General features: G+C 41.0%; 1 protein-coding gene and 1 pseudogene across 2 annotated transcripts in view; one reads left to right on the forward strand and one right to left on the reverse strand.

Moving 5' to 3' along the window:
* Samhd1 (SAM and HD domain containing deoxynucleoside triphosphate triphosphohydrolase 1) overlaps positions 1-15,081 on the reverse strand; it is a 33,288-nt gene that overhangs the window by 17,243 nt on the left and 964 nt on the right. For both annotated transcript variants that reach the window (XM_028782021.1, XM_028782023.1), the window contains exons 2-6: positions 10,819-10,885; positions 7,998-8,070; positions 4,025-4,185; positions 2,410-2,525; positions 958-1,028 (exon numbers count right to left, since the gene is read on the reverse strand). In XM_028782021.1, coding sequence (XP_028637854.1) covers positions 958-1,028; positions 2,410-2,525; positions 4,025-4,185; positions 7,998-8,070; positions 10,819-10,885 — 488 coding nt within the window. The remainder of the gene's footprint in view (positions 1-957; positions 1,029-2,409; positions 2,526-4,024; positions 4,186-7,997; positions 8,071-10,818; positions 10,886-15,081) is intronic.
* Positions 7,061-7,432, forward strand: LOC114633466 (annotated as a pseudogene).

Below are 15,081 nucleotides of genomic sequence, written 5' to 3' on the forward strand. Positions count from 1 at the left end.
GACCCCTCAGTTTCAAGGCCAGCTTGGTCTCCACAGTGAGATCTTGCCTCAAAACAAAAACAACACAACAAAAATCTGCATAATTTATTGAATGTAAATTATACTTCAAAAAAATGGAAGACAGAGAACAAAATGGTTTGATGAGTACGGCACTTCCGGCTTATATCACTGTGCTTTTCCACTCCAAGTACAGAAGAGACTGGGAAGTCAATTTCATTTTTTAAAACTGCTTCAATATGTACAGCTGTGTTCATCACCAGTAAATGGGTAATTATAAAGGGTTCACTTAAAGCTTGAAGTGAGGGTGTAACATACTCTCAGCACTGGGGAGGCTGAGGCAGAACAGCAGTCAAAGTCATTCTGAACTATATAGGAAACACTGTATTAAAAGCAAATGCTCAGTTACTAAAACTGATGACACTTAAGTTCATGGCTGTACCAAAATAAAAACCGAAGCTGGGTTTTAAAAAGGGGCTGCAGAGATGGCTCAGAGGGTAAAAGCAGTGTCTGCTCTTCCAAAGGTCCTGAGTTCAATTCCCAGCAATCACATGGTGGCTCACAACCATCTGTGATGGGATCTGATGCCGGAGGGTTCTGGTTCTGCAGACAGAATGCTGGATACATAATAAATAAATGAATCTCATTAAAAAATAATTCTACAGTAATGTGACAAAGTAGAAAGGACAAACTAGGGGAGCTGCTCTCTAGGGCTGGCCCACCACTCCATGGCCCTCTGAAGTCAGGCACATCTCTGTGCTTCTGAGGGCTCTGAATGGAAGATAAGATCCTTTCTCCACAGGCTACTGTGAGGACTGAAACAGACACGTGAATGGAAGCACCCTGAATGCTGTTCCAGGGAAGGATGCTAGAACACAGAGAGGAAAACAAAGAATTTAGTTGAATAACTAGATAAAATTCTGTTTCTTCCTATTGACTTTGGGACATATGAATACATACCCTCCACTTTTTGTCTGGACGAGCAAGTGGGATAAATCTTCCATCAAACATATGAGAAAATGGCCCATGACCTAAAAACAAAAGCAGCCTTCAAATAAAAAAATATTTGTAAATTGGTAAAAACTGAATTCTTAAAAAAAATTGTTTACTTTGAATATCAAAAGTTATTGTTAATACTGTAAAAAGTAATAATAATAATAAAAAAAACAAAACAGGACAAATCTGCCCTTTCAATTTTCCAAAACAACAGACTAAGAGGCAAGGCCATATTGGAAAGTTAACACTCCTTAGATCAGTCTCCAGTTTTGTATTAACTACAAGGAATGCTAAAAAGAGTTTTTCATAAAAAAAATCAAGGTTCGTTTATTTTGGGCTGCGGTTGAGCTCAGTGGGAGAGCCAATGCCTAGCACATACAGGTCCTATGTTTGAGTCCGATCACCAAAATCAAAAAGCATACAAGAACCAAGCATCTTCTAAGAAGGGCCACCGAGCCAGCCTCCTGTACTCTCTGGGCTGACAGAAAGACAGTGTTCTACGCTCTGCTCCTTTAGGATCTGCCCACAGAAGCACAAGCACATATACTCTCCTGTCACTAAACAGGTCGGGCAGTCACCTTTTTCTTTCTCAAGATGAAAAGGATGAAATTCTTCTACCTGGGTTTAATTGGCCTAAGATCTCCTGTGAGTCAGGGGAGAGTCTCCTGTGAGTCATTTTTTTAAACCTTTGCTAATAGTAAGAAGTGATGGATTTAACAAAGGAACCAAAGGAAAAAGCCATTTTAGTCAATGAGAGGATAAAAGAAAAAATCACATCCCATTATCCCAAAGACAGAATAAGAGAAACACACAGGCACAAAGCCCTTTCAGCCCAGTGCACTGGCTCATGCTTGTAATCTCAGCACGCAGGAGGTGGAAGCAGGTGGACTGTCAAGAGTTTGAGGCTAGCCTGGGCTATATAGTGAGTTCTAGGCCAGCTTGGGTTACAGAGTAAGAACCCTATCTCATAAATTAATTAATTAATAAATGAATAATGCCTTTCGTGTGATTGGCAAAGATGCTTAATACAGAAAATTCACAAGTCATAGCAATGTTTTGTCCTCATCAATATTAGGAAGTACTGTGATTAATGAAAAGTTAAAATACTGCCAGGTACTGGTGGCACACAATTTTAATCCTAGAGAGAGAGAGGCAGGTGGATCTCTGAGTTTGAGGCCAGCCTTGTCTACAAAATAAGTTCCAGGATAGGCAGGGCTACATGGAAAAACCCTGTCTCAAAAAAACAAACAAACAACAAAACAAAACAAAACAAAAAAAACAAAAACAAAGGGGAGGGGGAAGAAAGAGAAATTAAAATACTTCTACATTTCCGTTGGCTAGACTTGAGTTTTGAATGCCGAGACGAGAGACATGGTAGGATCTTACATGTGATGCTTGCCGGCTTTGTGATCTTACCTAGGTCATGGCAGAGCCCTGCAATCTGAACACAGAGCATATCTCTCTCACTGATCTGCAGCTCGGGCTGTTTTTCGGCAAGTGCTCGAACGAGGCAGCCTGCTAGGTACCCCACTCTGCGCAGAAGAAGACCAAAAGTCACACTGAGGTTTGAAAGATGAAAGATAACTTTAGAACTTGAAACTTTGATTTCTGAGAAGTGTTTCTGTGATGTTCCATCACAGACTGAAGACGAGGGCTTAGCGAGGCTGAGGATGTGGCTCCATGGACCAGCTGACTAGCATGTGCAAGACTCTGGGTTAATCCCCAGCAATGCAAACAAAACCAAGATAAACAAACAGCATAAAAACGTTAAATGCACCTTCAAGCACTTCTCTCTGAAAGGAATTCCTAAAAATATATATATATTCTTTCCTCTGGCCTAACTCAGCTCTAGGAAGGCAGACAACTTGTTTGTGGCTTGGAAGGTTCTAGAAAGTGTTTAATAACTATCGTTTATAATTTGAGCATCGGCACATGCATCTGACTACCAAACCTGGACAGCGTGGCACACACTTGTAACTTGTGCATTTGAGAGGCGAAGGCAGAAATACTAGGAATTTGAGGCCAGCCTAGGCTGTTTAATGAAACCCTGAACAAAACAAAGAAAGAAAGGGAAAAACCTAGATAACAAATGAAAACCACAAAGTAAATAAATCAAATACTGGGAATGAAGAGATGGCTCAGTGGTTAAGAGCACTGACAGCTTTTCCAGAGATCCAGAGTTCAATTCCCAGCAACCACATGATGGCTCACAACCATCTGTAATGGGATCTGATGCCCTCTTCTAGTGTGTCTGAAGACAATGACAGTGTACTCACATACATAAATTAAATAAATCTTTAAAAAACCAAATACTGAACTCTCAATTATTCTCTGCCTTCTTCCAGCTCTACATGCATAATGGAAACCCAGAGCAAAGTCTCAGCTTCATTACACAGAGCAGAGACGACCTTCTCGGAGCTTATAAACATTTCTCCAAATTTCCTGACATAATTACTTTGTTTAAAAAGGTGACTCTGAGCCAGGTGGCGCACGCCTCTAATCCCAGCACTTGGGAGGCAGAGGCAGGTGGATTTCTGAGTTCGAGGCCAGCCTGGTCTACAGAGTGAGTTCCAGGAGCCAGGGCTACATAGAGAAACCCTGTCTCGAAAAACAAAAACAACAACAACAACAAGGTAAAAAGGAGCCAAGCATGGTGTCCAGAATCTCAGTTCTCAGGAGATGAGATGGGAGGACACTGAGTTTGAGGTCAGCTTAAGTCCCACTGGGAGCCCTTGTCCTCAAAGAAATGAAGTGTGTATATAGGGACTAAAGGAAAACTAATCAAACTTATACTCAGTCATACCAGCAGCCAGCCTTACACAATGTAAGTATTTAATCCAACTGACGGATCAACAGACATCAGGTTTTCGGAAGGATATGAGGTAGTTTAAAAACACACACACATGAAATAAAATATGGTCAACAGGAATCCAAAGTCTCAATTTTCTCATCAGTACAATGAAGACGTTACAACGCCCACTTGAAAAAGTACTCTCTAAGAGAGTAAATGAGCTGCCCGTTCCCTCCTCACCCGAGACTGTGTTCAAACCGATTGTGTGACGCTCCAGGGAAAACATAGTAGCCGCCTCCCAGCTGCTTGATGTAGCGAAGCCGCTGGAACTGAGGTGTGTCAATGATTCGGATGAGGAGAGGGTGGAACTCAATGTGGCCATGAATAGGATCATTGAATACCTGGAAAATTAAGTTTAAAAAGTTGTCCTCTGCCCTTTGTATGCCCACACTGGCACATGCATGTCCCTCTGACACACACACACACACACACACACACACACAGACAATAAATAGTTTTTAAAACTACCTTTAACAGTTAACACTGTAATACATAGTTTCCTTTTTATATCAAAATGAACAGTCAATGTTTTGTATTTTTATATGATAATCATTTTAGTAACTCAATTACATTATTAATGAAAGTTAATTAAAGAATGGATACTCTTATTTTATGTGTGTTTGCCTATGTTTGTACACCACATGTGCTTGGAGAATAGTAAGGCTTTTCATCCTCCATAAAGCCATCTGAGGATTATTATAAAGTATACCAAGTTCATCACCATTAATAATACTCAGGGAATGGAATCAAAGTCCTTAGGAAGAGAAGGAACTGAGAATATCAAAAATTAAGTCCTCTGGATATCCTTTTTTGTAAGTTATTATTGGTCCAGTTCAGTGATCTCTAAATATTTAATCACAAACAAATGTATTCCTCCTAACACAAGGTCAACCTAACCATCACAGGTGAGAGCATATTTTTATTACTAAAGATTGTCAAAGAAATTATATAACCTACTTTTAATCCATTTAAGCCTAAAACACCTTTATTGTCAATTTCTCAGGTGGTCATATCTACTTATAAAATATTTATGTCATCCTAAATCCATTAAAAACAAAATAAATTTAAGTTATTTTTTTAAAAAATTAGCTCAGCAAAAGCTATCTTTTGAGCTAGGTCAGCAGATAGAAGAACCTGCTGTGTAAGCCTGCCGCGATCAGTTCCCAGGACACACAGCAGAGAGAGAACTGACTCCACGGAGCTGTACTCTGACCTCCACACGGCCACTCCGGCACATCCGTGCCCCTCCATCAACAGACACAGAAACATAAAACTACCTTCAGTGGTTAATATCATAATATATACAGTCTCCTTTTAAGATCAAAAATGAACAGAGAACAGATTATTATGTAATAATCATCTTAATGGCTCTATTTCATTAACAGCTAAAAATTTTTTAAAAAATTGAGATTCCATTTTTTTCTTATTTTGTGAATGTTTGCCTGATCACATCTGTGCTCTTTGCATATGTGTGTGTGTGTGTGCGTGCACACGCACGCACAAGTGCACACATGAGTGTACACCCATGGAGGCCAGAAGAGGCCATCGGATCTTCTAAGGCTAGAACTGCACAGCTGTGAGCTTCCATGTGTGTGCTGAGAGTCTTAACTTGAAGAGCAGCCAATGCTCTTAATATTTGTTTAGAAATACCTTATTTACTTACTTTGTGTGTGTGTGTGTGATGTTTAATAGTGTTAAGTGGTGGTCATTTTTATTTTTACTATTAGCACTTGGTATGATTCCACAGTCGCATGTACACAGTCACATGGTCCATTTACGACTTGTAGCAGCTGTATGATACCCTAGTCTGTCACTAGCCATCAAGTTAATACAACTCCATTACTGTTCTGTGTCTACTGTAAATGCCAGGCAGGTGGGCAAGAGTCAGGAACCAATAAGAGGAACAAAGGAGAGAAAGACTTTCCAGCACCCACATGGAGTGCACAACCATCTATAACTCCAGTTCTAGGGGATCTGATGCCTTCTTCTGGCCCCCATGGGCATCCTGTATAAAACTAGTCAACAGATATACATGCAGATAAAATACTTATGCACGTAGAAAAAAATTAATTAATTAAATAAAAACTGAACCTAGAACTTGCTGGATGTGGTGGTATGCATCTTTAATCCCAGCACTTGGGAGGCAGTTATGTGGATCTCTGTGAGTTTGAGGCCCGTGTGGTCTACTCAGCAAACTTCAGCCTAGGCAGGGCTATATAATGAGACATTCTCTCACAAATAAATAAATAGGTAGGTAGGTAGATGGATGGATGGATATAAAAATAAAATTTAATAAATGAAAGTAACCCTATGACTGAAGGTTACTAGGGTGTTTGTGTCTATGCAGATGACTACCAAAATACCACCACAGGGCTAGAGAGATAGCTCAGTGAGTAAGGGCATTTGAAGCCAAGTCTCATGACCTAAGTTCTATTCTGAGCTCCCACATAGCGGAGGGAGAGATCTGACTCCTAAAACTTGTCTTGTGACCTTGTGACCACACTTGGGCTATTGCACTTGTACATACATGTTCTCTCTCTCTCTCTCTCTCTCTCTCTCTCTCTCTCTCTCTCTCTCAACGGTATCATAAATCAATGCTTTGCTTGGTTGGTTTTTTGAGACAGGGCACGGTTTGAATAGAAATGGCCATCACAGACTCATGTGTTGGAAAGCTTGGCCCATAGGGACTGGCACTATTAGGAGGTGTGGCCTTATTGAAGTCAGTGTAGCCTTGTTGGAGGAAGTGTGTCACTATGAGGATGGGTTCTGAGGTCATATATGCTCAAGCTACAGCCAATATTGCACAGTCTCCTGCTGTCTGTGGATCAAGATGTAGAACTCTCAGCTCCTCTCCAGCACCCTGTTTGCCTGTATACCATACCCCATGATGATAATGGACAAAACCTTGGAAACTGTAGGCCAGTCCCAAGTAAATGTTTCCTTTATAAGAGTTGTCATGCGGGCGGTGGTGGCGCACGCCTTTAATCCCAGCACTTGGGAGGCAGAGGCAGGCGGATTTCTGAGTTCGAGGCCAGCCTGGTCTACAGAGTGAGTTCCAGGACAGCCCGGACTATAAAGAGAAACCCTGTCTCAAAAAAAAAACCAAAAAAAAAAAAAGAGTTGTCATGGCTTTTTCCCCTGCCACCGCCAACTTGTGTGGAGGGGGAAGGAAGCTCAGGTGCATTCAAGATTCAGCATTACCCGTAATCAACTGCCATGGTCAATGAAGGCATAGCTGCTGCAGGTGTAATGGACGACAACACTACTCTACAAGAGGTGCTGACAACGCCCTCATCCACGATGGCCTAGGACGTGGCATACGTGACCAAAGCCCATCTCTGTGTGCTTGCATCCAACTGTGATAAGCCCATGTATGTCAAGCTGGTGGAGGCACTTTGTGCCGAGCACCCAATCAACCTGATAAAGGTTGACGACAAGAAACTAGGGGAATGGGTGGGCCTCTGTAAAATCCATTGAGAGGGGAAACCACAGAAAGTGGTTGGCTGCAGTTGTGTAGTGGTTAAGGACTATGGCAAAGAGTCTCAGGCCAAGAATGTCATCGAGGAGTACTTCAAATGCAAGAAGTGAATAAATAAAATTTTGGCTTAAAAAAAAAGAGTTGCCATGGTTATGGTGAGATACAGGGTTTCTTTGTATATCCTTGGCTGTCCTAGAACTCACTCTGTAGACCAGGCTGGCCTCAATAATCAGAGATCTACCCTGCTCTGCCTTGTGATTTGTCCTAATTACTGTTCTATTGCCATGACAAAGACAAACTATAAGCCAGGCGGTGATGGTGCACGCCTTTAATCCCAGCACTTGGGAGGCAGAGGCAGGTGGATTTCTGAGTTTGAGGCTAGCCTGGTCTACAGAATGAGTTCCAGGACAGCCAGGGCTACACAGAGAAACCCTGTCTCGAAAAAACAAAAAACAAAAAACAAAAACAAAAAGACAAAGACAAACCATAAAAGAAAGCATTTAATTGGGGTCTCGAAGTTTCAGAGTGTTAAGAGACCACGATCAAATCGAAGTTTTAAGTTACAATACCATATGATCCAATCCCATTTATTCCACGTAAATGCCTTTTATACAGCTTTCTTGCGCCTTCATTAGATTATATACGGTAAATTCCGTTCCCACACTCACTCCTCACCTTCATTAGGTCAATGCGAGACTGGCTCAGCTTTTGGATACATTCTATCATCTTCTTCCTCTCCTCCAAGGAGCTAAAATTGAAACAATGTAAGAAATATGTCAATACTTGCTAAATAAGAATTCCAGGAGTACTGGGGGCATAGAGGCAGCTCTAGATCATCTGTACCAATAAAAAGAAACAGCAGGTTAGAAGGAACAATCAATCAGGAACGCAAACACAGTCCCAGAAACTTCCTTTGTTTTCAAAGTGCGTCTAGTTCCCATTAACCCTGAACAGCCTGCAGCAGCTCAAGGAGCACCGCCCTTCAAGCGATCATAGAAAGCCTGCTTGCTTTTCTGCCGGGCTGCGGCTCTCTACTCTCTACTCTCAGACGCAGTCCCCCAATAAACTGTTTTCCTACCAACAGAGTCGTCTAGTTTGGTGTTTTGTTGCACTTGCTTACAAGAAGTTCCTTCTGAACCAAGAAGGCCCACCCAGGCTTCTGCTGAGTTATGACCCAAGCATGAACTAGTATCGAGGAAGGTTTTAGCTTTGTACTTCATCACCCACTATCTACAATGGACAGCTGGGAAATAATCTCATGGGAACTGGACTTGGACCCCTCAGAATTTTATAACATCCGGCTCATTGGTTCAAGCTTAATAAACACACCTGATTGAAATGTTAACACAGAGCAGGAGGTAGGCATTAGTATACCTGACTGATCTACTGGGTAATTGGGTTGAAATATTTTTTTACTAAAAGTCTTAATAGACTGGAAGAAGAGGTACCACAGTTGAACTCTGCTGTACCGAAACCCATGGCAATAACAAAATCTAGGAGGGACTTTCTCAGAATGTACAGAGACATTAAGCAGCTGATAAATTTTTGTTTTGTTTTTCAGTTTTTTCGAGACAGGGTTTCTCTGTGTAGCCCGGGCTGTCCTGGAACTCACTCTGTAGACCAGGCTGGCCTCGAACTCAGAAATCCGCCTGCTTCTGCCTCCCAAGTACTGGGATTAAAGGCGTGTGCCACCACTGCCCGGCAACAGCTGATAAATTAAAAAGCTGATTTAATTAAAATTAATACATCTTAGAGTGTGTGTGTGTGTGTGTGATTTCCGTAGCCTAGGCTGACCTGGAGCTCACAACCATCCCCCCAAGTACTAGGGTTACAGGATGAGCCATCCTCATATGCATGTTTAATATAACAACGTTTACTTCTGGAAAAACCTTCGGAAATCAGTATTTAATCAAAAATTGAAGGAATACAAAAAGTGTCTAAACAGGATTCCACATAAAACTCACAGTCAACACAAGAGCGTATAGTCAGGAAATTTATTTGGGAGTATATAGCCTGGAAACAGCAGTTGGGGGACTAGGAAAGATAAAAGAAAAAACCAGCCAGGCGGTGGTGGCAAACGTGTTTAATCCACATACTCGGGAAGTCGAGAGGCAGATGGATCTTGCTCAGCCTTGCTGTTGCTTGTATGAAGTCAGCAATACACGTGCCTACCAATTCCTTGAAATATAGACAGTATAAGAGAAGAACTAAAACTTTTAAATTCATCAAACTGAGAAGATTCCAATTATGTGCTTGCGTGTGGGTTTCAGCACAAGTGGCCTCTGTGGAGGCCAGAGGTTAGACCTGGAGCTGGAGTGACACGTGCTGCTAAGGAGCTTGGTGTGGATGCTGGGAACTGATCTGGGGAGCCTCTAGAAAGACAGGAAGTGCTCCTAACCTCTGAGTCTCATCTCTGGCCTCATTGAATCTAATTTTGGATAACTTAAACATACAACAGGTGGCTACATTGCAGGCTAACACAAGTCTAAAGAGCCCCATAGACTCCATCTCAGAGGCAGAAGGCAGGGTACAAGACACCTACTGTACAGCAGTGTTCCCCTTGGAATATGCTTCTCTTGTTCACCCATGCTCCCCACGTTCCCAGAAGAATGCCTAGAACCAAATGTACTACCCATAAATATCTGCTAAACAAATCAATAGTGATTGGGTCTTTGAGGAGAAAATTTAGAAGGAAGTCCACCAGTTCACAGGAAGTAAGGTAACTGATGGATAACCGAGGCAGCTGGAATGGGTTATAAAAAAGGCAAAGGAAAAGCCCTGACTGACATCTGTGCCCCTAACGACAGTCTTGAAGGCAGTGAAGGCCCTTTGGTAATACTTTTCTACAACCTGCTTCCACTCTCAAAGTTCTAAGCCTTAGGATCTGACAGAACAAGCCTTTGTTTTTACTCTTCATTCGCCGTCACCACAAACACTGAACTAACTGCTGCCAATTCTGAAGAGAGAAAAGAGCCATTTTAAAGCATAGATAAACACTGAATACTCAGCTAAGATCTTTAAAAGAATGGCAACTCTAACTTATACCCCAGAACCTCCAGCCATATGCAGAAATATCTACATCTGTGTGTGTGTGTGTACAAAGCTATCAAGGGACAATTATGTTCTTTAACAGTTTCCACACACAGACACACCCCAGTCCTAAGACAGACTTAAGACCTACAAAGAGATAGGGTGACAACTCTTTTATTGCTAATGTTTTCCCTATACATTTCTTGGGCGTATAATACAATTATTCCAAATCTGAGAGTAAAAAGTTGGTCACTATAAACTTCATGAATTCTGGTCAGCAAGGCTCTTTGAAATAGAAACTAAATACAAGCCCCATATAGCAGGAACAGCAAGCAGGGGTTCTGTTTTAAAGCATGTCACAGTATTGAAATGAGAACGGGTAAAACCCAAGCTCGTGAGCTTTGTTTCTGAACAGCGGATAAAGTGGATCTGGCCTCACTCTCACTCTGAGTTTCGTCATTCTTACCTTACTCCCAGATTTTCAAGACGATTCTCATCCAAAAAGGGCAGAAATGAACCAGTGATTTTATTCTCTATGGAAGAGGAAAAAGTAACCAAGATATTTATAGCATATATTTTTCAGTTTCTTTCGGTTTGAATCTATCAGAATTTGCTCAGCTTGTATTGACTAAGAATATATTACAGGCAGTGAACCATGTGACCTACAGCCAGCTTTCCATTGGTGCAGAGTCCTTATTTATGGTATTAATGGAAAATATTCAGAAAAAAAAACTGCATCTGTACTGAACATGTAAATACTTCTGTTCATTATTGTAGACAACATGTAAAAATACAGTACAACAACTATTTACATTTTATGTGGCAATATAAGTAATGCAGAGATGTAAAGTTTACAGATGTGGGCGTACACAGGTTAGATTCGAACATTGTGTCATTTTATGTAATGGACTTAAGCATCAGATTTTAGTTACATGCTTAGGTCTTAGAGTAAATTCTTTTCAGGTACTGGGACACAAGTGCGTCATACTTTAAAATACACACACATATATTTAGCATTATATATATTTATAAAGTATACATCACAAATCATTTAAAATATATTAAATATATATTTAATTTGTGTGTGTGTTGTATGTGTGCACCAGGACTGACACACAGAAGGCACTGAGGGTCTTCCACCACTCTCTGCCTGTCACTCTGAGACAGGGCTCTTTGCTGAACCTGGGGCTTGTATCTGGGTAGGTTGGGAGCCAGCAATTGGCAGCATCCCTTCCTATGGACATCCCACCTCAGCTGGGATTACTAGCATTTACAGGAGACATTCATCTTGTTATGTGGGTGCTGAGATCTAAACTCCAGATTATAGAGCGATCATTCCTACACAAAGAACTCTCCCTCCAGCCCTCCCACCCCCTTATCTGTTTGTTTGTTTGTTTGTTTAGGTTTTTAAAGCAGAGTCTCACCATGTAGTTCTAGCTATCCTGAAATCTATGTAGACCAGGCTGGCCTCAAACTCACAGAAATCAACTTACCTCTTCCTCCTAAGTAGCGATGCACCATCACACTTGGACACACACACACACACACACATACACACACACACACACACCTCTCAGAATCTTGCCTCATAGCTAGATTGGCCTCATCTCTGAGAGCCCCCAGAGTTCAAACCTTAAAAAGAAAAAAGTGACTAAGGACTAAATCCAAGTCTTTGTACATACTAGGCATGTATCCTGCCACTGAGCTACAGCCCTGGCCTATACCACATTTTTGATACAATACTTCTAAAATATTAATTAGGTGACTAATTTGTGAGAAAAGCAATGGGAAAAGAAAGTGAAACCTAATTATATTTGTGAGTTCAGCTAGATCAGCAGCTTCCTGTTTTTAAAGTCAGGGCTGGCAGCGGGATTAGAGTAGGACATTTAAATCAATTGTTCTTAGGACCATTCTCTTAAAACCAGGAGGAGAGGACTCAGTTTTACTTCTAAAACACCTTTGAAAGCAAATAATCCTCTGGGTTTTGAAAGAATTATATATACACACATGTACTTTTTTCTTTCCAAACAGTTAACTCTAGCTCTCTTAGAGCTCAGATTCTACAACTCTGGACTCTATTTTCACATAAACAAAAACCTTCATTTTCAAAGTAACAAGAAAAAGCGAGGCAATGTTCTTCTGAAAAATAAAAGTTGAAGTGAAAATGGTACTTTTGTATTTTTTTTTTTTAAAGATTTATTTATTTTATTTATGAGTACACTGTAGCTGTCTTCAGACACACCAGAAGAGGGCATCAAATCTCATTACAGATGGTTGTGAGCCACCATGTGGTTGCTGGGATTTGAACTCAGGACCTCTGGAAGAGCAGTCAGTGCTCTTAACCACTGAGCCATCTCTCCAGCCCCCTGTATTTTTTTTTGTTTTCTATCTTGAAAAACAGTTACCCAATGTAAAAAGATCCAAATAATATTAAGTACCAAATACCAATTTACTTAAGTTCAAACTGATACCTACTGTTAACAGTATGAGATAACAGATGTATCTCTATACAATGATGTAAATTTATATATAAAAGATTGTCATATAACCAATTTTTCTCACCCAATATCCTAAACCTAGTTCTCAGTGATGAAAGCCTGTATTTTTTTTTTTTTTTTTTTGGTTTTTCAAGACAGGGTTTCTCTGTGTAGCCCTGGCTGTCCTGGAACTCACTCTGTAGACCAGGCCTGCCTCTGCCTCCTAAATGCTGGGATTAAAGGCGGGCGCCACCACTGCCAGACTGCCTGTATCTTTCTTAATGGATACTTTGTATTCTACAATATATACAAATCAGAATACATTTTCCAAAGTCTGTGTGTGCACTTGTGCGGGCATTTGCAGGTCTGTGCATCTGCTTGTTGGAAGCTGGAGGCCAATGTCAGGAGTCTTCCTTTCTTCCTCCTCTGCCTGGTATTTCTCTAAGATTTATTCACTTTTTATTTACGTGTATGTGTGCCCGTGTGAGTTTATGTATACATTTCAGATAGAGTGCTTGGCCAGCAAACCTCAGGAACTTTCTTTTTTCTGGCCCCTCACCTCTGGGATTGTAAGTATGCCCAACTACACCCAACTTTTTGTGTGGGTGGTAGAATTCAGAACACAGGTCTTCATGCTTATATGGTTACTGACTGACTGGGGTGTGTGACTTAGTGGTACAGTCCACACATAACATGAACAAAGCTCTGGGTATAATCCTCCATATACACAGACACACAAAAAAAGTCTATCCCTCCCTAAAAAGCTTATGAAATGTGTATAGCAGTGCTTCATACAAAGGATATACATAATAAATGTTAGCCATAACTATTTACTGTAAGTCAAAGAGCACTGACAAACAGTCCATCGCTGACCTAATGAACACTTCCATCAACCTTACTGGTTATACATAATTTATCTACTAACATTTTTCTAATCATTAAAATGAAAACCCAGTATTTTAAAAATCAGTACTGAGCGAGAGCTTTACTTCTTGATTGGTTGTTTATCAATGGTCTCTTGCTTTTTGTACTCATTTTTCTATCGGATAGATTTTTTTCTCTTGCTTTAGTTGATTTTCTAATTTTGGCTATGTTCTCCAATGGTGTTTTGTTTTGAGATAGGATCTCATTATCTAGCCTAGGACAGCTGAAGACCTAAAACTAGAACCTGAAGTCTTGCTTGTCTTGCCTCAGCCTCCCAAGTAAGTTTTAGTGAGGACACCATTTCAGAAATAACTGGAATGAATTCTGGAATCCAAAGACTTAACCTTTAAAAAAAAATCCAACTCTGCATTTTTTTTTTTTTTTGTCTAATAATGTGACTTTGGAAAGTTACTTAACATCTTTGGATATCAAAGCATCATCTGGGGCTAGAGAGATGGCTTCTCAGTAATGAGCACATACTGTTCTTGTAGAGGCGTGCAATCCTCAGCACTCACTTTAGGCCATTCCCAAATGCCCAGAACTCCAGCTCCAGAAGGCTGGATACCCTCTTAGGGCTTTGACAGACACTGTACTCATATGCATACCCGCTACCAGCACTCCCATAAAAACCCAATTTAAAATAAAAAAAAGCCAGAAGAGATAACTCAGTGGTTAAGAACACTCACTGCTCTTGCAGAGGGCTCAGATTTGGTTCTCAGCACCCCTAAGGCTGCTCACAACCACCTGTAACACCAGGTTAAGGGACTTACTCCAGCTCCTGGCCCCCTCAACGACACCAGGCACATATGGTGGATGTACACATAAAAGGCAAGACACTCATCTATACAAAATTAAAATAAAATCTTGCCAGATGTGGTGGCCTACACCTTTAATCCAGTACTCAAGAGTCAGAGGCAGGTGGGTCTCTGAGTTCGAGGCCAGGCTGGTCTACAGATGGAGTTCCAAATAGACAGGACTTCATAAGACAGGCCCTGTCTTAATCCATCCCCCTCCAAAGTTACTCTTCTGTAGAGAGAAGAGGGGTAGAAAAAAAGAAACTTGAGTTCCTACATTTAAGCTATCTTAATGTCCTGAACTTTAAACTTCACACTCAGTCTTTCAATTAGGCGCATGGGGGCTGCACCCCACAAAAGTAAAGTTCACTGAATTTGAAAATCACAACCGCTAAGGGGCCCCTTTCCAGGGGAACACCTCCGGGGATCATGCGAGGGGTTACACTTCACATCCACCACAAAAAAAGTTGAGTAGATTCAAAGTGTGATGGGTACATGAGCAAGAAACTTTAGAGTCACTTAAAATTCTTAGCC

This window comes from Grammomys surdaster, unplaced genomic scaffold (assembly GCF_004785775.1).
Source record: "Grammomys surdaster isolate TR1022 unplaced genomic scaffold, NIH_TR_1.0 677, whole genome shotgun sequence".
In the NCBI taxonomy this organism is placed as follows: Eukaryota; Metazoa; Chordata; class Mammalia; order Rodentia; family Muridae; genus Grammomys; species Grammomys surdaster.